General features: G+C 42.9%; 1 protein-coding gene across 3 annotated transcripts in view; it reads right to left on the reverse strand.

The window, feature by feature from the left end:
• LOC143781839 (ATP-dependent translocase ABCB1-like) overlaps nt 1-24,396 on the reverse strand; it is a 576,903-nt gene that overhangs the window by 480,738 nt on the left and 71,769 nt on the right. For all 3 annotated transcript variants that reach the window (XM_077268724.1, XM_077268723.1, XM_077268725.1), the window contains exons 2-3: nt 23,191-23,272; nt 15,659-15,731 (exon numbers count right to left, since the gene is read on the reverse strand). In XM_077268724.1, coding sequence (XP_077124839.1) covers nt 15,659-15,731; nt 23,191-23,224 — 107 coding nt within the window. In that variant the 5' untranslated portion in view covers nt 23,225-23,272. The remainder of the gene's footprint in view (nt 1-15,658; nt 15,732-23,190; nt 23,273-24,396) is intronic.

A 24,396-nucleotide genomic window follows, 5' to 3' on the forward strand; every position in this document is an offset into this window, starting at 1 on the left:
GAATGCTCAACACTATGCATGACATTTTCCGTGAATATTTGGATAAATTTATGATCGTGTATCTGGATGATATTTTGATTTTTTCGGATGACTGGGATTCTCATGTCCAACAGGTCAGGAGGGTTTTTCAGGTTTTGCGGGCTAATTCCTTGTGTGTGAAGGGTTCTAAGTGTATTTTTGGGGTTCAAAAGATTTCTTTTTTGGGGTACATTTTTTCCCCCTCTTCCATTGAGATGGATCCTGTCAAGGTTCGGGCTATTTGTGATTGGACGCAACCTTCTTCTCTTAAGAGCCTTCAGAAATTTTTGGGCTTTGCTAATTTTTATTGTCGATTTATAACTGGTTTTTCTGATGTTGCTAAACCTTTGACTGATTTGACCAAAAAGGGTGCTGATGTTGCTGATTGGTCCCCTGCTGCTGTGGAGGCCTTTCGGGAGCTTAAGCGCCGCTTTTCTTCCGCCCCTGTGTTGCGTCAGCCTGATGTTACTCTTCCTTTTCAGGTTGAGGTCGATGCTTCCGAGATCGGAGCTGGGGCGGTCTTGTCGCAGAAAAGTTCCGACTGCTCCGTGATGAGACCTTGTGCGTTCTTTTCTCGAAAATTTTCGCCCGCCGAGCGAAATTATGATATTGGTAATCGGGAGCTTTTGGCTATGAAGTGGGCTTTTGAGGAATGGCGTCATTGGCTTGAGGGGGCTAGACATCAGGTGGTGGTATTGACCGATCACAAGAATTTGATTTATCTTGAGTCTGCCAGGCGCCTGAATCCTAGACAGGCGCGCTGGTCGTTGTTTTTCTCTCGGTTTAATTTTGTGGTCTCATACTTACCAGGTTCTAAAAATGTGAAGGCGGATGCCCTTTCTAGGAGTTTTGAGCCTGATTCCCCTGGTGATTCTGAACCTACAGGTATCCTTAAGGATGGGGTGATATTATCTGCTGTTTCCCCAGACCTGCGAAGGGCTTTGCAGGAGTTTCAGGCGGATAGACCTGATCGTTGCCCGCCTGGTAGACTGTTTGTTCCTGATGATTGGACCAGTAGAGTCATCTCGGAGGTTCATTCTTCTGTGTTGGCAGGTCATCCCGGGATCTTTGGTACCAGGGATTTGGTGGCTAGGTCCTTCTGGTGGCCTTCCCTGTCTCGAGATGTACGAGTTTTTGTGCAGTCTTGTGATGTTTGTGCTCGGGCCAAACCTTGTTGTTCTCGGGCTAGCGGATTGTTGTTATCTTTGCCTATTCCGAAGAGGCCTTGGACTCACATCTCTATGGATTTTATTTCTGATCTCCCTGTTTCTCAGAAAATGTCTGTCATCTGGGTGGTGTGTGACCGTTTTTCAAAGATGGTTCATTTGGTGCCCTTGCCTAAGTTGCCTTCCTCATCCGAGTTGGTTCCTCTGTTTTTTCAAAATGTGGTTCGCTTGCATGGTATTCCGGAGAATATCGTTTCTGACAGGGGGACCCAGTTCGTGTCTAGATTTTGGCGGGCGTTCTGTGCTATGATGGGCATTGATTTGTCTTTTTCGTCTGCGTTCCATCCTCAGACTAATGGCCAGACTGAGCGAACTAATCAGACCTTGGAGACTTATTTGAGGTGTTTTGTGTCTGCGGATCAGGATGACTGGGTTGCCTTTTTGCCGTTGGCGGAGTTTGCCCTCAATAATCGGGCTAGTTCTGCCACTTTGGTTTCTCCTTTCTTTTGCAATTCGGGGTTTCATCCTCGTTTTTCTTCCGGTCAGATGGAGTCTTCGGATTGTCCTGGAGTGGATACTGTGGTGGATAGGTTGCATCGGATTTGGGGACAGGTGGTGGACAATTTGGAGTTGTCCCAGGAGAAGACTCGGCATTTTGCTAACCGCCGTCGTCGTGTTGGTCCTCGTCTTCGTGTTGGGGACTTGGTGTGGTTGTCTTCTCGTTTTGTCCCTATGAGGGTTTCTTCTCCTAAGTTTAAGCCTCGGTTCATCGGCCCGTATAAGATTTTGGAGATTCTTAACCCCGTGTCCTTTCGATTGGACCTCCCAGCATCTTTTTCTATCCATAATGTCTTCCATCGGTCATTATTGCGCAGGTATGAGGTACCGGTTGTGCCTTCCGTTGAGCCTCCCGCTCTGGTGTTGGTTGAGGGTGAATTGGAGTACGTTGTGGAGAAGATCTTGGACTCCCGTGTTTCCAGACGGAAACTTCAGTATCTGGTCAAGTGGAAGGGCTACGGTCAAGAGGATAATTCTTGGGTGACAGCCTCTGATGTTCATGCCTCTGATTTGGTCCGTGCCTTTCATAGGGCTCGTCCTGATCGCCCTGGTGGTTCTTGTGAGGGTTCGGTGCCCCCTCCTTGAGGGGGGGGTACTGTTGTGAGTTTGGTTTTTGGGCTCCCCCCGGTGGTCACTGGTGGTACTGGACTTGTGTGCTTCACTTTCTCTGTTCACCTGTTTCCATCAGGATATGGGTGTATCCTATTTAGCCTTGCTGCTCAGTTATTCTAGTGCCGGCCATCAATGTAACCAGAGCCTTTCTGTTGCATGTTCCTGCTTCTAGACTACTATCAGCTAAGTTGGACTCTTAGTCCTAAGTTTGTTTTGCATTTTTGTTCCAGTTCACAGTTATGTTATTTTTCTGTAGCTGGAAGCTCTTGTGGGCCGAAATTGCCACTCCGGTGTCATGAGTTGACACATTCGGGATGGTATTTTAATAGGGTTTTCAGCTGACCGTGAAGTTCCCTATTGTATCTTCTTGCTATCTAGTAAGCGGACCTCGCTTTGCTGAACCTACCTTCTTACTGCGTATGTCTTTTCCTCTGAACTCACCGTCAATATATGTGGGGGGCTTCTATCTCCTTTTTGGGGGAATTTCCCTAGAGGTAAGCCAGGTCTGTCTTTTCCTCTATTAGGGTTAGTTAGTCCTCCGGCTGGCGCTAGGCGTCTAGGGATAAAACGTAGGTACGCCACCCGGCCACTGTTAGTTGTGTGGTAGGTTTAGCTCATGGTCAGCTCGAGATTCCATCACCCAAGAGCTGTTCTGTTATTTATGTTCTCTGACGTTCCCTTGCCATTGGGAACCATGACACTCACCTCTCCGAGGGAACCGGCAGCGTTGTTTGCTTAAAATTTGCGCTTTTCTTTCCTTACGTGAAGTCCCGGCTTTGTGATTGGTTGCGTCGCAGCCACATGGGCGACGCAACCAATCACAGCAAGCCGTGACGTAATTTCAGGTCCTTAAGGATTTTAAAATTACGTCCCGGCTTTGTGATTGGTTGCGTCGCAGTCACATGGGCGACGCAATCAATCACAGCAAGCCGTGACGTAATTTCAGGCCCTTAAGGATTTTAAAATTACGTCCCGGCTTTGTGATTGGTTGCGTCGCAGTCACATGGGCGACGCAACCAATCACAAGCCGTGACGTCACGGGAGGCTGGACACGCGCGCATTTTAAAATGCGCGCTTGTCCAGCCTCCCGTGACGTCCCGGCTTGTGATTGGTTGCATCGCGGTCAACCAATCACAAGCCGGGAGGCTGGACACGCGCGCATTTTAAAATGCGCGCTTGTCCAGCCTCCCGTGACGTCCCGGCTTGTGATTGGTTGCATCGCGGTCAACCAATCACAAGCCGGGGGGCTGGACACGCGCGCATTTTAAAATGCGCGCTTGTCCAGCCTCCCGTGACGTCCCGGCTTGTGATTGGTTGACCGCGACGCAACCAATCACAAGCTGGGACGTCACGGGAGGCTGGACAAGCGTGCATTTTAAAATGTGCGCGTGTCCAGCCTCCCGGCTTGTGATTGGTTGACCGCGACGCAACCAATCACAAGCTGGGACGTCACGGGAGGCTGGACAAGCGTGCATTTTAAAATGCGCGCGTGTCCAGCCTCCCGGCTTGTGATTGGTTGACCGCGACGCAACCAATCACAAGCCGTGACGTCACGGGAGGCTGGACAAGCGCGCATTTTAAAATGCGCGCGTGTCCAGCCTCCCGTGACGTCACGGCTTGTGATTGGTTGCGTCGCCCATGTGACTGCGATGCAACCAATCACAAAGCCGGGACGTAATTTTAAAATCCTTAAGGGCCTGAAATTACGTCACAGCTTGCTGTGATTGGTTGCGTCGCCCATGTGACTGCGACGCAACCAATCACAAAGCCGGGACGTAATTTTAAAATCCTTAAGGACCTGAAATTACGTCACGGCTTGCTGTGATTGGTTGCGTCGCCCATGTGACTGCGACGCAACCAATCACAAGCCGGGACTTCACGTAAAGGAAAGAAAAGTGCGAATTTTAAACAAAGAACGCTGCCGCTTCCCTCGGTAAGGTGCAGGCTGCGTCGGAGAGGTGAGTATAGCAATATTTTTTATTTTAATTCTCTCTTTTACACATTTTTACATTAATGTTGTTTCGATACCGATACCCAATACCACAAAAGTATCGGATCTCGGTATCGGAATTCCGATACCCGCAAGTATCGGCCGATACCCGATACTTGCGGTATCGGAATGCTCAACACTATTTATGATCTGATTCTGTCCCTGTTGTGATTCTTGCCTGCTGTTTCTGTACCGTCTATTGCCCGTTCTGGTTTTTCTGATCTCTTGCTATGTCCTGACTAGTCTTCTGATTGCCCCTGTGTACTGCGCCGCCCTCTCCGTGTATGACCCCTGCCTCTCTGACCTGAGTTCCACTCTCCTTACTTCAGTTTCCCTGTAAAATCTTACACTCTTCCCCAGCAGCAGGACGCTAAGCCCCGCCCCCTGTGGGCACATGACCATAGGTACTTCTGCTCTCTACCATATTCAGCAAGCTGTGCAGGTCCCGTCTGTCTGAGTTTTCCTTGTGGTATTTGATCCCGGGTCCTCCTGTAGAGTGGGTGAGTCACCCTGTTCAGCCGTTACAGTGTTTCGGTGCTGACAGGATCTTGACACCGGGGGGTAGTAGTAACTAACGACCATCAGGGAAGAAGTGGGTCCATTGAAGAGCTTGTGACCCATCATCATATCTCGTTCAACCATCGGGAAGTAGAGAAAGAGCACTTGCCTCGAAAGCTACAAGAGCTGACAGCTGGAACCAGGGTCATGTTCCTCAAAATGAAGAGGCAACAGCGCTGCTATACAGTGGGTGTGATCCCAGAAGGAAGGGAGCATGATCAACCCTTCTTGAGGAATAAACTGGCCTGGGAGAGGCTCCTTGAGGCAGCTCGAGACAGGGCTACTACCACCCCTGAGAGATCGTATTGTCCTTGGAGTTCCTCACCTCCTATATGTGAGCAGCCAATGGGGCAGGTGACACAGGGGGCTGCTGCCTCTTTCTATATGTTGGGAGCTCCAGCACTATTTGAAGCCAGGTCACTTCCAGCCCAGGCTCCTAGAAATCTGGCTTGAGAAAGCAGGTGGAGGCAGTTCCCCAGCCTCAAGAGGAAGGATAAGAAGAAGTGGACACTTGAAGCGGAATACTGTATTACCCTGCTTATAATTTTTCCTGGCTTTGTTCATTGTGCAAAACCTTTATGAGTATAGCAACTACAGTTTAAAAATATTTTTGAGTAAGGCCCTCCAGTTGTTTCCTTTCTGGGGTCTATGAATGACTATATTACAGTCCTTATAATTTTTTTGCCTGGCTTTGTACTTTGTGCAAAGCATTTATGAGTGTAGGAGTGCAGCAAGTACACTTTTAAAATATTTGAATGAGGCCTTCCAGTTATTGCCTTTCAGGGTTCTATGGATGACCGTCTGTACTCATAATTTTTTCCTGGCATTTTACTTTGTGCAAAGTTTTTATGAGTGCATGTGTACAGCAAGTACACTTTTAACCCCTTCATGCCACAGCCCTTTTTCATTTTTACGTTTCCGTTTTTCGCTCCCCTTCTTACCAGAGCCATAACATTTTTATTTTTTAATCTATATGGTCATGTGAGGGCTTGTTTTTTGATGGATTAGTTGTACTTTTGAATGACCCCATTGGTTTTACCATATCGTGTACTCAAAAACGGGAAAAAAAATTCCAAGTACAAAAAAACTGTTTTTTGGATTTTTTTTAACATATTCACCAAATGCTAAACTTGAAATGCCAGTATGATTCTCCAGGTCATTGTGAGTTCTTATACACCAAACATGTCTAAGTTGGTTATATTTAAATGGTGAAAAAAAATTCAAAGTTTGTTAAAAAAAAAAATTGCGTCATTTTCTGAGACCCGTAGCGTCTCCATTTTTCATTATCTGGGGCTGGGTGAGGGCTTATTTTTTGCATTCTGAGATAACATTTTTAATGCTATCATTTTGGTGTGAATATAATATTTTTATTGGGGGTTATTGCATTTTAAAGGGACTCTGTCACCTGAATTTGGAGGGAACAATTTTCAGCCATAGGGGCGGGGATTTCGGGTGTTTGATTCACCCTTTCCTTACCCGCTGGCTGCATGCTGGCTGCAATATTGGATTAAAGTTCATTCTCTGTCCTCCATACTACACGCCTGCGTAAGGCAAGATTGCCTTGTGCAGGCATGTACTACGGAGGACAGAGAATGAACTTCAATCCAATATTGCAGCCAGCATGCAGCCAGCGGGTAAGGAAAGGGTGAATCAAACACCCAAAAACCCCGCCCCTATGGCTGAAAATTGTTCCCTCCAAATTCAGGTGACAGAGTCCCTTTAATGCAATGTTGTGGCAACCAAAAATGTAATTCTGGCGTTTTGACATTTTTTCGCTACACCATTTACTGATCGGATTAATTCTTTTTATAGCTTGATAGATCGGGCAATTCTGAACACGGCAATACCAAATATGTGCATTTTTTATTTTTTTATTGTTTTATTTTGAATGGGGCAAATGGGGGTGATTTGAACTTTTATATACTTTTTTAATTTTTTTTATATTTTTAAAAACATTTTTTTTTTATTTTGCATGTTTCAAAATTTTCCACGGGAGACTAGAACCTGCTGTTGACTGATCACCTCTGCTACACCCAGGCGATGATCAGATTGCCTTTGTGTAGCAGAAATGCTCACTTGCTATGAGCGCCGACTGCTGGCTGACGCTCATAGCAATCCAGCAATGACAACCACAGGGGACTCCTGCAGACCCTGGGTTGTCATTCCAACTCATCGATGACCCCCGGGCATCGGTGGACGGGATGTGACACGGGCATCGGTGGACGGGATAAGTGATGTGCTTCTGGCGCAATCACATTAAATACCACCCACAACCATTGCGATTCCACCCGCAGCTGTTAGGGGCACATGTCAGCTGTGCAAAACAGCTGACATGTGCAAGAAAAGATGTTGGCTCAGCGCCGGAGCCCACATCAAAGGGAGGGATGTGACCTGCGCCGTACTATTCACCTCGATGCCACGCCGCATCGATTAAGTAATTGATGCAAATGAGGCCTCAACCAAGTATTGAGTGCTTTTACTGAACATACAATTCAGTAGGCCAACATTTCAGATTTTAAAATAATTTTTGAAGCTGATGTTATAAAATATTCTAATTTACTGAGATAATGTATTTTGGGTTTTCACTGACTGTAAGCCATAATCATCAATATTAACAGAAATAAACACTTGAAATAGATCACTCTGTTTATAATGACTCTATATACAGGTCCTTCTCAAAAAATTAGCATATAGTGTTAAATTTCATTATTTACCATAATGTAATGATTACAATTAAACTTTCATATATTATAGATTCATTATCCACCAACTGAAATTTGTCAGGTCTTTTATTGTTTTAATACTGATGATTTTGGCATACAACTCCTGATAACCCAAAAAACCTGTCTCAATAAATTAGCATATCAAGAAAAGGTTCTCTAAATGACCTATTACCCTAATCTTCTGAATCAACTAATTAACTCTAAACACATGCAAAAGATACCTGAGGCTTTTAAAAACTCCCTGCCTGGTTCATTACTCAAAACCCCCATCATGGGTAAGACTAGCGACCTGACAGATGTCAAGAAGGCCATCATTGACACCCTCAAGCAAGAGGGTAAGACCCAGAAAGAAATTTCTCAACAAATAGGCTGTTCCCAGAGTGCTGTATCAAGGCACCTCAATGGTAAGTCTGTTGGAAGGAAACAATGTGGCAGAAAACGCTGTACAACGAGAAGAGGTGACCGGACCCTGAGGAAGATTGTGGAGAAGGACCGATTCCAGACCTTGGGGAACCTGAGGAAGCAGTGGACTGAGTCTGGTGTGGAAACATCCAGAGCCACCGTGCACAGGCGTGTGCAGGAAATGGGCTACAGGTGCCGCATTCCCCAGGTAAAGCCACTTTTGAACCATAAACAGCGGCAGAAGCTGTACTTTTTTCTGATGAAAGCAAATTTTGCATGTCATTCGGAAATCAAGGTGCCAGAGTCTGGAGGAAGACTGGGGAGAAGGAAATGCCAAAATGCCTGAAGTACAGTGTCAAGTACCCACAGTCAGTGATGGTGTGGGGTGCCATGTCAGCTGCTGGTGTTGGTCCACTGTGTTTCATCAAGGGCAGGGTCAATGCAGCTAGCTATCAGGAGATTTTGGAGCACTTCATGCTTCCCTCGGCTGAAATGCTTTATGGAGATGAAGATTTCATTTTTCAGCACGACCTGGCACCTGCTCACAGTGCCAAAACCACTGGTAAATGGTTTACTGACCATGGTATTACTGTGCTCAATTGGCCTGCCAACTCTCCTGACCTGAACCCCATAGAGAATCTGTGGGATATTGTGAAGAGAAAGTTGAGAGACGCAAGACCCAACACTCTGGATGAGCTTAAGGCCGCTATTGAAGCATCCTGGGCCTCCATAACATCTCAGCAGTGTCACAGGCTGATTGTCTCCATGCCACGCCGCATTGAAGCAGTCATTTCTGCCAAAGGATTCCCGACCAAGTATTGAGTGCATAACTGAACATTATTATTTGATGGTTTTTTTGTTTGGTATTAAAAAACACTTTTATTTGATTGGTCGGGTGAAATATGCTAATTTATTGAGACAGGTTTTTGGGGTTATCAGAAGTTGTATGCCAAAATCATCAGTATTAAAACAATAAAAGACCTGACAAATTTCAGTTGGTGGATAATGAATCTATACTATATGAAAGTTTAATTTTAATCATTACATTATGGTAAATAATGAAATTTAACACTATATGCTAATTTTTTGAAAATGACCTGTAATATATGAGTTTCACTTTTTGTGTTGAAGAACTGAAATAAATTAATTTTTGATTATATTCTAATTTTGTGAGAAGCACCTGTATATGCTACATTGCAATAGCCCAATTAGACTGCATCCTTTCGAGGACCATTTTGCCTTGATATATTTTAATTGATTTTGTATTATGTGACAAATAAAATTGTACATTTTTATCCAGAAATCAGTTGTGTGTGTCATGTTTATAGGTTTATATAATTTTGTGGATACACACTTTTTTGCAAACTCATTTGTGTCAGTGATGTCTTGATGTGTTTTAGTTTTTCATGATGTCAAGCAAGAGAGGCAAGAAAACCTTTAAATATGGCCACAAATAAGCCTCCAATTAGCTGAAATAAAGTAAATTAAATCTATCAGAAGCTGTGGTTCTTGATATCATTTTCTATTTTACAGTACTTAAGCCCTTCCTAATATGGCTGGCCATGTTTAACTTTTTTGTTACCCATCTTCAAAGGGTCATTACTGTTTTATCTTTCATTCCACGTAGACATATGAGAGCTTTACTTTTGAATGACACCACTCATTTTACCACATAGTGTACAGGAACACAGAGGAATAAAATTCCTAGTGTGATAAAATTGCAGAAAATACTCAATTCTGACATTGGTTTTTGGAAACTGTTTTTACGGCGTACATTGTATGGTAAAAATGTTCCGGTATAATGATTGTCCATGTCAATACAATTAAAGCACTGTCAAACTTGTTACTTTTTTTAATTATTATTTTAGTTGTGAAATAATCAGAAATTTGAAAATTATATAGTTTTTAATTGAGTCCACATTTTCTGAGATTCCTATTGTTTTCGTTTTTTGGTCGATATGCAATGGGGAAAAAAAAAGTACTTAGTTTGCCACCTATTGTGCAAGTTCTCCCACTTAAAAAGATTAGGGAGGCCTGTAATTGACATCATAGATAGACCACAACTATGAGAGTCAAAATGAGAAAACAAATCCAGAAAATCACCTTGTCTGATTTGGCAAAATTTATTTTGCAAATTATGGTGGAAAATAAGTAGTTGGTCATTAACAAAAGTTCATCTCGATATTTTGTTATATATCCTTTGTTGGCAATGACAAAGGTCAAATGTTTTATGTAAGTCTTCACAAGGTTGGTACACACTGTTGGTGGTATGTTGGCCCATTCCTCCATGCAGATCTCCTCTAGAGCAGTGATGATTTGGGCCTGTCGCTGGTCAACATGGACTTTCAACTCCCTCCAAAAGTTTTCTATAAGGTTGAGATCTGGAGACTGGCTAGGCCACTCCAGGACCTTCATATGCTTCTTACGAAGCCACTCCTTTGTTGCCCAGGCGGTGTGCTTGGGATCATTATCATGCTGAAAGACCCATCCACGTTTCATCTTCAATGTCCTTGCTGATGTAAGGAGCTTTGCACTCAAAATCTCATGATCCATGGCCCCATTCATTCTTTCATGTACCCCGATCAGTCGTCCTGGTCCCTTTGCAGAGAAACAGCCCCAAAGCATGATGTTCCCAATACTATGTTGGATAATCCAAATGCTCGCTAGCAAACTTCAGATGGGCCCGGACATGTACTGACTTAAGTAGGGGGACACGTCTGGCACTGCAGGATCTGAGTCCCTGGTGGTGTAGTGTGTTACTGATGGTAACATTTGTTACGGTGATCCCAGCTCTATGCAGGTCATTTACTAGGTCCCCCCGTGTGGTTCTGGGATTTTTGCTCATAGTTCTTGTGATCATTTTGACCCCACGGGGTGAGATCTTGCGTGGAGCCCCAGATCGAGGGAGATTATCAGTGGTATTGTATGTCTTCCATTTTCTTATTATTGCTCCCATAGTTGATTTCACACCAAGCTGCATGCCTATTGCAGTTCATTCTTCCCAGCCTGGTGCAGGGCTAAAATTTTGTTTCTGGTCTACTTCGACAGCTCCACCATAGTGGAGTTTGGAGTGTGACTGTTTAAGGTTGTGGACAGTATTTTTTATTCTGATAACAATTTCAAACTGGTGCCATTACTACAGGTAATGAGTGGAGGACAGAGGAGCCTCTTAAAGATGAAGTTTCAGGTCTGTGAGAGCCTGAAATCTTGCATGTTTTAGGTGACCAAATACTTATTTTCCACCATAATTTGCTAGATAAATCTTGCCAGATCAGACAAGGTGATTTTCTGGATTTGTTTTCTCATATTGACTCTCATAGTAGTGGTCTACCTATGATGTCAATTACAGGCCTCTCTCATCTTTTTAAGTGGGAGAACTTGCACAATTGGTGGCTGACTAAATACTTTTTTTCCCCACTGTAGCTGTGTGGGGGTTTGTTTTTTTGAGGATGAGATATTTTCATTTATTGAATTTTAGTATAGACATGACGCTTTAATCGTTTCTTGCTGCATTTTTTTGTGGCATTGAGGAAGCAAACAAATGGCAGTTTTGATATTATTACATTTTTTTCCAGTAATGGTGTTTACAGATCAGGTTAATTAATATCATATTTTGTTAGAACATCGTGGCTGTAACAAACGTAACAAACGTGGCTGTAGCCCATATGTGTACTTTTATAACATCTTTATTTTTAAAGGGAGAAAAAGGGGCTATTTAAACTTCTATGTGTTTTTTTTTCTCTTAAAACCTTATATTTTACTGTATTTGTCACTTAGGGGGACTAGAACATGCGATTATCTGATCACTTATGCTATATATCACAGTATGTCTGCATATAGTAAAAATCCCACTCTCCTTTGAAGCCCAGCCACAGGCTGGAGTCACATTACTGTATAACATGGCTGAGTGCTATGCGATAAAACATTGGATAACACTCGGACCACTGTTAAATATGTGGGGAAGCTCAGATCTGCGATTATTTTCTCATGATGATTTGTCATGAGAGAACAATCACAGCATGCTGCAATTTGCAGCGAGTCTCAGCTCATTCGCACCCATAGACCTATGACGCAATGTACTGCACTCGGAGTGCAGTGCGATATATGCCGATATATATAACCTAATGCAGTGCGATATATGCCGACTCCGGCAGCAGAGGAGATGGAGAAATTAATTTCTCCATCTCCTCTGCAGCTGTGCTCCGATCCACTCACGCGAGACACTCACGCTCGCTGCAGAACAGGAGCCGAGGGTCATTAGCACATAGCATCCAAAGCTCTTGCATCAGATGTGATACGTTAATGTGATTTCAGCCACAGAGTTTCAACAGAGCTTTATAATGGCAGGTATAGAGGTCTTCAGCAGATCTCCTTTCATAGCAATCCATAGTCACCTCGCAATTGCGTCATGGGGGCACCAATGAGTGCATAGAATGACGCAGCCCCATGCAACACAATGTAAATGCAGCTGTAACAGATTGACAGCAACATTTAGCAGGTTAACAGCCACTGGCAGAGCTCTGCCCTATCCATAGCTGTTGGAGGTAGATTCTGGCTGTGATACTGCCACACCACATTGGTAAGGGGTTAAAGACACAGTGAACGTACTGTATGTAAATTAACCTACTTGAATTTTGATATAGTGAATTTGACTTAATTATCTCTTAATATTTGTTGGAAAAATTGTTTGTGTCATATACAAAGTAGCAATCCTGAAAACCTGCTAAAACTAGAAGTTTGTTGACCTGGATTCTCTGGAGATGATTAATATTAGTTTTAATTGCTTGATCCTAAATATACATAAACTTATTACTTCAACAGTAGGTAAGTAAGACAGGTAGATAGATAGATAGATAATGATGATTATAGATAGATAGATAATAGATAATAGATAGATAGATAGATAGATAGATAGATAATAAATAGATAATAATTAGATAGATAGCTAGATAGACAGATAATAGATAGATACAGTAGCGTAGCTACCGGGGGGGGGGGCAAAGGGGGCCATTGCCCCAGGCCCCCCGCTCTGAGGAGGCCCACCCGGAGCTACGCAACTGTAACAGCATCAGCGCACGCAGCACGCCGAAACAGTTACATTCTGCGGCAGAGCTGGCCCGGTGCCAGCAGAGGGCCCTCCACCCATCATCATAAGTTCAGCTGTATCAGCTAGATGCCGATACAGCTGACTGCATTGATGAGAGGAGGAGCGTTACGCTCCCTCTCCCTTCATCTCCCTCTCAGCGTCTGACGTCACCAATGCCGACACTGACAAGGGGTTGCGATGATGTCACTAAGTGAGTTTTGTGTTTATTTTTTTGGGGGGTGCATCATGTTATAGAGTCTGTCTATGGGGGTGTATTATACTGTAGAGGCTGCCTATGGGGATGCAATATAATAAACATGTTGCCTATGGGGGGTGTATTAAACTATAGAGGCTTCCTATGGGGGTGCATTATATTAGGAGCTGCATTACACTATTGGGGCTGCATTATATTAGGGGCTGCATTATACTGTAGAGGCTACCTATGGGGATGCATTATATTAGGGGCTGCATAATACTATAGAGTCTGCCTATTGGAAGTGCATTATACTATAGAGTCTGCCTATGGGGAGTGCATTATACTATATGGAGGCCTATGGGGAGTGCATTATACTATATTGAGGATTGTCTGGGGCATTATACTATATGGAGGCTATCTAGGGGGCCATTATACTGTGTGGAGATTAGTGTTAGAGCTATCAAACAGTTTGGGGATACTACAGGGTCAGTATATATATGTAGTGAAGGGACATTAGACTGTATAATAGAGCATCATATTGTGTAGAGGGGTGCTTTATAGGGGGGAGACTCTGGACATTATTAAATGTAAAGTGGACACTTATTGTTATAGGGGAAGCTTCAGGTTACTGTGTCTGTCAAAGGAGCACACAGGGCATTATTACTTTGTAGGGAACAAAATGTGGGCACTGTTATTTAGGGCACTTGCACCCGGCATTACTACAGTATATTATAGAGGGTTGCTTTAGAATTTAGAGGGCACAGAGAACCACACAGCAGGTGCAGTAATAGGGACACATATGGCAGTAGCGGCTCAGTACTGGGGTATCTGCAGGATGAGGAGTTTGTGCAGGTTGGGAATAGTCCCATTGGGGACACTGCTGAAAATATGAGATGTGAAATGTAGGGTTGAGCGACTTTTATTTTTATAGGATCGGGTCGGGTTTCACGAAACCCGACTTTCTCAAAAGTCGGGTCGAGTGAAATCGGCCGATCCTATAAAAAAGTCGGGGTCGGGGTCGGCCGAAACACGAAACCCAATGCAGTGCAATGGGATACTATGGTTCCCAGGGTCTGAAGGAGAGGAAACTCTCCTTCAGGCCCTGGGATCCATATTAATGTGTAAAATAAAGAATTAAAATAAAAAATATTGATATACTCACCCTCGGACGCACCCTGGTACTAATCGGCAGGCTTCCTTCCTAAGAATGAGCGCGTGAATGACCTGCGGTGACGTCGCGGCTTGTGATTGGTCGCGAGCGGTCACATGGACAAGCCGCGACGTCATCTAAGGTCCTTCACGCGCTCATTCTTAGGAAGGAAGGCTGCCGGAAAGAAGCAGGGCGCGTCCGAGGGTGAGTATATTCCTATTAGGTATATACTCACCCTCGGACACGCCCTGCTTCTTTCCGGCAGCCTTCCTTCCTAAGAATGAGCGCGTGAAGGACCTTAGATGACGTCGCGGCTTGTACATGTGACCGCTCGCGACCAATCACAAGCCGCGACGTCACCGCAGGTCATTCACACGCTCATTCTTAGGAAGGAAGCCTGCTGATTAGTACCAGGGCGCGTCGGAGAGGTGAGTATATCAATATTTTTTATTTTAATTCTTTATTTTACACTTAAATGTGGATTCCGATACCGATTTCCGATATTGCAAACATATCGGAACTCGGTATCGGAATTCCGATACCAGATTCAGAAGATCGCCGACCTCATGGCCGACCCCACACAGGGGTCGGGTCGGGTTTCATGAAACCCGACTTTGCCAAAAGTCGGCGACTTCTGAAAATGGCCGACCCGTTTCGCTCAACCCTAGTGAAATGTGTCTTTGTTGTATTCTCTGCAGCCGAGTCCTGGCTGAAGAAGTTGTCATGTCGGTCTGGGCCAGATGGAAAAGACTGGAAAAGTGAACTATTCCATCAGAAAGAACATCGGCGGTAAGTCACTATCTGTAACTGTGCTGTGATCTCTTATATGTTCGGTAGTACTAGTATTTACCAATGACCGTATGGCGGTAATATCCATGTTGTTCTTTATATAGAGATTATTTTCAGCAACAGCGCGGTCATCTGCTGAGGTTCTCCTCCACTATTAGGGTGCATCACCCAGTTTTAATCAAGGTTACCTTTAGACAGGCCCACTCAGAAGCTTCGCCGCCCTGAACCAAAACCCTAGGTACGCCTCTAGATAGATAGATAGATAGATACTGTAGATAGATTGATAGATTTATAGATAGATAAATAATAATGATTATAGATAGGTAGATGATAGATAGATAGATAGATAGATAGATAGATAGATAGATAGATAGATAGATAATGGTTATAGATAGATAGATTTTTGTTACCTTTTAGAAGCATCATTACTTTTTGTATTTTCGTAATATCGAAAACCAGAACTGTCATCATGAATAATTTTTCCTGTAGGTTATAAATACATGAAATTATTTACAATTTTCATCCCTTCTTGCCGCAGCCAACTTTAATTTTAGCACTTTTCGTATTTCCCTTTCCTTCTTCCAAGATCCATAAGTTTTTAATTTTTTTCATCTACTTAGCCATATAGAACTGTGTTTTTTTGCAAGATAAATTGTAGTTCTGCATAACATTCATTTTGCCATATAATATACTGGGAAACATAACAAAATATTTTAAGTGCTGTTAATCCCTTAGTGACAGAGCCAATTTGGTACTTAAAGACCGAGCCAATTTTTATAATTCTGACCACTGTCCCTTTATGAGGTTATAACTATGCAATGCTTTAATGGATCCCGCTGATACTGAGATTGTTTTTTCGTGACATATTGTACTTCATGTTAGTGGCAACATTTCTTCGATATTACTTGCGATTATTTATGAAAAAAATAGAAATATGGCGAAAATTTTAAAAATTTAGCAATTTTCAAAATTTGAATTTTTATGCCCTTAAACCATCTCACATTTAAAGTCACTTTTAGGGGTGTACATGACAGAAAATACCCAAACTTGACACCATTCTGAAAACTACACCCCTCAAGGTGCTCAAAACCACATTCAACAAGTTTATTAACCCTTTATGTACTTCACAGGAACTGAAACAATGTGGAAGGAAAAAATGAACATTTAACTTTTTTTTGCAAACATTTTAATTCAGAACCAATTTTTTTTATTTTCACAAGCGTAAAAAGAGAAAATGAACCACAAAATTTGTTGTGCAATTTCTCCTGAATTCGCCGATACCCCATATGTGGGTGTAAACCACTGTTTAGGCGCACGACAGAGTTTGGAAGAGAAGAAGCGCCGTTTGACTTTTTCAATGCAGAATTGGCTGGAATTGAGATCGGACGCCATGTCGCGTTTGGAGAGCCCCTGATGTGCCTAAACAGTGGAAACCCCCCACAAGTGATACCATTTTGGAAATTAGACCCCTTATTTAACTTATCTAGATGTGTGGTGAGCACTTTGAACCCCCAGGTGCTTCACAGAAGTTTATAACGTAGAGCCGTGAAAATAAAAACAATCGCATTTTGTCTACGAAAATGATCTTTTAGCCCCAAAATTTTTATTTTCACAAGGGTAACAGGAGAAATTTGACCACAAAAGTTGTTGTGCAATTTGTCCTGAGTACACCGAAACCCCATATGTGTGAGTAAACCACTGTTTGGACGCACGTCAGGGCTTGGAAGACAAGGAGCACCGTTGGAGAGCCCCTGATGTGCCTAAACAGTAAAAAAATCCCATAAGTGACACCATTTTGGAAACTAGACCCTTTAAGGAACATTTCAAGATGTGAGGTGAGCATTTTAAACCCCCAGGTGCTTCACAGAAGTTTATAACGTAGAGCCATGAAAATAAAAAATCAAATTTTTCTACAAAAATGATATTTTCGCCCCCAAATTTTTATTTTCACAAGGGTAACAGGAGAAATTAGACCACAAAAGTTGTTGAGCTACTTGTCCTGAGTATGCTGATATCCCATATGTGGGGGTAAACTACAGTTTGGGCGCATGGCAGAGCTTGGAAGAGAAGGAGTTCCGTTTAACTTTTTCAATGCAGAATTGGCTGGAATTGAGATCGGATGCCATGTCGCGTTTGGAGAGCCCCTGATGTGCCTAAACAGTGGAAACCCCCCACAAGTAACCCCATTTTGGAAACTAGATCCATTATGGAACTTATCTAGATGTGTGGTGAGCACTTTGAACCACCAAGTGCTTCTCAGAAATTTATAATGTAGAGCTGTGAAAATAAACAATCCTTTTTTCCCTCAAAAATGATAATTTAGCTCGCAATTTTTTATTTTCTCAAGGGTAACATGAGAAATTGGACCACAAAATTTATTGGGCAATTTATCCTGAGTACACTGATAGCCCATATGTGTGGGGAACCACTGTTTGGGCATACGTCAGGGCTCGGAAGGAAAGAAGCACCGTTTTGGATTGCAGACTTTGATAGAATGGTCTGCTGGCGTTATGTCGCGTTAGCTGAGCCCCTGATGTTCCTAAAAAGTAGAAACCCCCTACAAGTGACCCCATTTTGGAAACTAGTCCCCCCCAAGGAATTTATCTAGATGTGTGCTGAGTATTTTGAACGCCCAAGTGCTTCACAGAAGTTTGACGCAGAGCCGTGAAAATAAAAAATCATTTTTTTTCCACAAAAATGATTTTATTAGCCACCAATTTTTTTTATTTTTGCAAGGGTAACAGGAGAAACTGGACCCCAAAAGTTGTTGTCCAACTAGTACTTAGTATGCTGATACCCCATATGTGGGGGTAAACCACTGTTTGGGCACACGGCAAAGCTCAGAAGGGAGAGAACACCATTTGACTTATTGAGCGCAAAATTGGCTGTCTCGTTTGGAGACCCCTGATGTGCCTAAACAGTTGAAACCCCCCAATTCTAACTCCAACCCTAACCCCAACACACCCCTAATCCCAACCCAATCCATAACCCTAATCAAGACCCTAAACCCAACACACCCCTAATCCTAATCTCAACCCTAACCTCAAATCTAACCCTAATCACAATACACCCCTAATCCCAACCCTAACCTTTACCCTAATCCCAAACCTAACCCTAATCCCAAACGTAAACCTAATGCCAACCCTAACCCTAATGCCAACCCTAATCCCAACTCTAACCATAACTTTAGCCCCAACCCTAGCCCTAACCCTAACTTTAGCCCCAATTCTAACCCTAACTTTAGCCCCAACCCTAACCCTAGCCCCAACCCTAACCCTAACTTTAGCCCTAACCGTATCCCTAACCCTAGCCCAAACCCTAACCCTAGCTTTAGCCCCAACCCTAACCCTAGCCCTAACCCTAGCCCTAACTTTAGCCCTAACCCTAACCCTAGCCCTAACCCTAACTTTAGCCCCAACCCTAACCCTAACTTTAGCCCCAACCCTAACCCTAAACATAGCCCTAACCCTAGTCCTAACCCTAACCCTAATTGGAAAATGGAAATACATACTTTTTTTTAATTTTAGTATTTTTTCCTAACTAAGGGGGTGATAAAGGGGGGGTTATTTACTATATTTTTTTTATTTTGATCATCACTGTGATAGGATCTCACAGTGACCAAAATAAAACAAGAGGAAGAATCTTCCTCTGCCTGCCATCAGATCACGGCGGGCACACTGCGCATGCGCCCGCTATTTTCTTCCTGGAGGAAGATGTCAGAGGCCAGAAGAAGAAGCAGGAGGACCCATGGACACCAGTAAGTATATCAGGGTGCCCGATCCCCCTATTTTTCTGTCCTCTGATGTGCGATCACAGGGCAGAGAATAACACACATTTTTTTTTTGCGGTCGCCAGTAAACGGTTATTTACTGGCGATCACAAAACAGGGGTCGGTAAAAACCAACCACGATCATGTTCTTTTGGGGTCTCGGCTACTCACGGCAGCCAAGACCCCAAAGATCTTCCAGGTGTCGGCTGGCGGGCGCATGCGAAATTTTTTTGCCGGAAGAAGATAGCGGCGCCCATGGGGAACCACGAGGAGCACCGGGGGAGACAGGTGGGTATCGGGGGGGCGATCAGGGATCCCATTTCTCTGTCCTCTGATGTGCGATCACAGAGGACAGAGAAATAAAATGGCAAATCGCTTTTCTTTTTTTTGCGACCGCCGGTAAACGGTTAATTACCGGCGTTCGCAACTCGGGGGTCGGTAAAAACCGACCCGAATCATGTTCTCTGGAGTCTCGACTACCCCCGGCAACCGAGATCCCAGAGAAAATCCGACTCTGGGGGTACTGTTAAAACGCGTATCATCTTTAAGGGGTTAAATTGTGAGCAAAAAACTGTAATTCTGTCATGCTCTAGGAGTTTTGTTTTTGCGGCGATCCTTGAGTGACAAAAAGTGACAAAAAAGTGACAAAAAGGATGTAGAAACATGATTCTTCAGGTCAAATATTTTCAGCAAATTTTTTAAATTTGCATGTTTTTGTCACATTTTGGTTAGTTGTTGCATGTGTTTTTGATCTGTTTTTAATTTACCGTAGTTTTTTTTCCTATTGGTTTGAATGGATGAGAAGAGCTGCAAAAAACACTGAAAGAATTGACATGCTGCAGATTTGAAAAACACTTTGAAGATTCAAATCTGAAAAAAACATGCCAAAAAAGCAATGTGTGTACAAACTCTTAAACAGATCTAATTATTTTAGTGGTGAAACAAATCCACAGATTTGTAAAAATAAATATATAAAAATAAATATTTGGTTAATTGCCCCATGTCCTGAGACCCGTAATTTTTCTCTTTTTTCATCTACTAAGCTCTTTGTGAGCAAAATGTTTTGATTGGTACCATTTTGGTTTAAATTAAAAATGTTTGATTATTTTTTTATTGCATTCTTTGCAAAGGCACAGCCATTGACAAAATGCAATTCTGTATTTTCATTTTTTTCCACTTTACGGTGTTTACCGTATAGATTTAATAATTTAATATTTTGATAGATCAGACTTTTACAGATTTGGTAATGCTAAATATACTTGTCTTATAATAGTTTTGTTTTTAAAGAGGAAAACGGCTTGAACCAATTTTTTTTTTTTTAATTGTTTAATATTTTTTAAAACATTTATTTTAAATCCCTTACGGCAGACATGGGCAAAGTGTAGCTCGCTGCCACATCCGGCCCTCTGGCTGTTTCCGTTCGGCCTGCAGACCGAGACAGCCGAGGGGCTGAAAACAGTGGCCCATAGGCCTCACCATGTCCTCCCCAGCCTGTCTGCCACCACCCACTGTCACCACTGTCTGCATCCTCTGGATACAGGAGGATGCCAGGAGGATGCCTTCTGCTACCAATCAGCGTGTGAGACAGCTGACGTGATGATGTCCTTTAATCAGGTCAGCTGTGCAATGCAGGAAGCCAGTGCATCAGTGAGAGCAGAAGGAGAAAGCCAGGGGAATGGGAGCGAGGAGAGTGAACATGTGTATGGGATGTTTGGTTGAACAAGGGGAGGCTATGGGGTTCTCATGCTGGACAAGAGGAGACTATGTGTGTCTCATGCATGACATGAGGAGGCTATATGGGTCTCATGCTGATCATGGGGAGGCTATGTGGGTCTCATACTGATCATGGGAAGGTTATGTCGTCTCATGCTGATCATGAGAAGGCTATGTGGGTCTCATGCTGATCAAGGGGAGGCTATGTGGGTCTCATGCTGATCAAGGGGAGGCTATGTGGGTCTCATGCTGATCAAGGGAAGGCTATGTGGGTCTCATGCTGATCTTTGGGAGGCTATGTGGGTCTCATGTTGATCATGGGGAGGCTATGTGGGTCTCATACTGATCATGGGAAGGTTATGTCATCTCATGCTGATCATGAGAAGGCTATGTGGGTCTCATGCTGATCAAGGGGAGGCTATGTGGGTCTCATGCTGATCTTGGGGAGGCAATATGGGTTTCATGCTGATCATGGGAAGGCTATGAGGGTCTCACGCTGGATATGAAGAGGCTATTGCGTGGCTATGGGGTCTCATGCTGGCAAGAGCAGGTATGGAGGTTCTCATGCTGTACAAGAGGAGACTATGTACGTCTCATGCTGGACATGTTGAGGCTATGTGGGTCTCATGCTCATCATTGGTAGACTATGGGGGTTTCGTGCTGATCATGGGGAACCTATGTGAGTCTCATGATGATCATGGGGAGGCTATGTGGGTCTTATGCTGATCTTGGGTAGGCTATGTGGGTCTCATACTGATAATGGGGAGGCTATGTGGGTCTCATACTCCTCATGGGAAGGCTATGTGGGTCTCATACTGATCATGGGAAGGCGATGTAGGTCTCATACTGATCATGGTGAGGCTATGTGGGGGCTCTTATAGTACATAGGGGCTGTCTGTGTGCACTTACAACATACAGCGAAGATTAAAAGAGTAACAATGTATTGAACTTTTAACTTTCAGGCTCCATATCTCACCATCCTCTACTGCTTTGAATGTGAGACTACCATCATTTTGTTGACAATCATCTTGACTATCTCATACATAAATTTGATTTGCAACTATTTAGCATATAATTAGTTATGTAGATTCTTGTCATGTCACTGCATTGTTACTGTTTTTCTCCTAGAAATTTAAATTTTCGTTTTTATTATTTTGTTTATCCACCTTTGGCTTTCAACACTGCCTGAATCTGTCTGGGCATGCTCTCAATCAGATTGAAGATTGGTCTGGTCAATTCACTTTGTGATGCATACAGTGTGTTCTTCTACTTTACCCACAAGTCTTTGAGTGGGTTGAGGTCTGGGGACTGAGGAGGCCAATCCAGAACCATTACTTCGTTGTCATTGAACCATTTCTTGAAACTAATAACACACTGGTTCATTAGGGAATGTGAAACAGGTTGTAATTTGCAATATACAGGAAGAAAACTATTTTTCTATCACCAGGAGCAAAACAGTAACAAAGTAGTGACATGACAAGAAACTGCATAACTAATTATATGCTAAATAGTTGCAAGTCAATTTTTTTGTATGAGATGGCCAAGATGATTGTATATAAAATGATGGTAGTGTCATGCTGAAAGCAGTAGTGCATGGTGAGATATGGAGCCTTAAAGTCAAAAGTTCAAAACCCTTTTGCTCGTCACTGTATAGAAGAGTCTGTGTGCGGGCTCAAACGGTATATAGGGGAATGTCAGCATTCCCCTATATCCTGCCCTTAATTCTGCTCAATATTAAGTGATACAATTAATATTAATATACAATAATGTAATTAATATGTTAATAATATTAAGCAGAATTAATTTCAGCCTATTGGTTTGGCCCTCCATAACAGTCACGGTCTCTCCTGTGGCCCCTCGGGAAAATTAATTGCCCACCCCTGCTTAAGGAGACTTGGACCTGCAATCGTCTTACTGCTTGCTCTATATACTGCAATAAAATTGTATTGAATTATATGGAGCAAATCAAGGTTATCTATGAAGCTCAGCCACAGGCTGGCCTTTACAGGAGTACAGTCATGACGAGCATGGGGGCCTTCTGCAGGCCTTTGGATGTAACGGCAACATAAGGGCACCATGTAATTAATCTGATGGGTGAATGGAGCAGCAGAAACCTCACTTTATAAATGCTGATTTCAGAGTTTGGGATTAACAGCAAAAAGCAGAGCTCAGCTTCACTCATTTCTGTCAGAAATAGGATATGACTGTGTATCAGAGCCGGCATTTGTCAGGTGTGATTCAGGCTGAGCTCACATCATTCACATGGACCCGACATGTACTGTATGTGTATGCAGATGATGGTTAGCAATAAGGCTGAGTTTTTTCAATCCTGTTATGGCATGCAAATTAATATTTGTTGACCTAATTCTTCATTTGTCAGGTCAATCATTGTTTGATTTACTAAAAAGACAAGACACGTATGAATTATAATCTGTAGGATTTTGAAAGAAAGCTATTTACCGTTTTTGGCTACAGTTGTTTGATCTTGTCCCATTTTATTAAAATTTTGCAACCAGGTTTGAACACGGAGCAGTTAGGATACCTGCAAATGAAACATAGGAAAATCTACTATAAAATATAGACATGTACAGTGGTCAGCTTAAATGAGTACACTTCATCAAAGTTATCATAAAATCTTTAGTTTCCTTTCCAAATCAACATTTTCTTTGGGATACCATAATACAAAATACTCCCACAAATGTGGGCCATTGATTCCAAACAATGTTTGTTATTTTGCAGAATCTAAATAAGTAATTTTATTAACAAATCAATTCAAGACTATGTTGCAAAAATGAGTACAACCCAATGAAAGTTTTAGGAGCAAAGCTGAAGTTTAGACTACAAAATTATAATTCCTAAGAATTCAACCACAGGTAAGTTTAATTATTCATTAACCCAGTATCCAGCAGACAATTCACTATACACTATACATTACTTAACAAAGAAAACAACTTCTCATTTCATGCTGTTAGCAATAGCATCACATGGAAGAGAAATGTAACAGGACGTAAAATCATTTCTATACATAAGAAAGGTGAAGGCTACAAGAAGATGGCAAAGCTTTACTTATCAGTTAGAATACTGTAGCAAAAGTGATACAAACATTTTACAAAGATAGAATTGCAACCATCTCACAGAGACTTCCAAAAGGTAACATTTAACCCCCTTTCTGCCATTGGGGTGAGCCCACATCAAAGCTGGGACATGTCAGCTGTTTTGAACAGCTGACATGTGCCCGCAATAGGTGCGGGTGGAATTGAGATCCACCTGCGCCTATTAACTAGTTGAATGCCGCTGTTAAACTCTGACAGCGGCATTTAACAAGCGCTTCCGGCCATCTAACTGGAAATACGCGCACTGCTGACCCTCGTCACGTGATTGGGGGTCAGCAGTGCATCGGCATAACAACCAGAGGTCTCCTGCAGACCTTTATGGTTGTTGATGCCAGATTGCTGTGAGCGCCACCCTGTGATCAGCGCTCATAGCAATGCTGTAATTCAGCTAGATGGAGGTGATCTGGGCATCGCCCCTATGTAGCAGAACCGGTCAGGCTATGCCAGCCTCTAGCCTCCCATGGAGGCTGTTCAAGCATGGCAAAAGTAAAAAAAAGTTTTTAAAAATATGAAAAAAATAAAAAAATATAAAAGTTCAAATCATCCCCCTTTT

The sequence above is a fragment of the Ranitomeya variabilis genome, chromosome 6 (assembly GCF_051348905.1).
Source record: "Ranitomeya variabilis isolate aRanVar5 chromosome 6, aRanVar5.hap1, whole genome shotgun sequence".
Lineage (NCBI taxonomy): Eukaryota > Metazoa > Chordata > Amphibia > Anura > Dendrobatidae > Ranitomeya > Ranitomeya variabilis.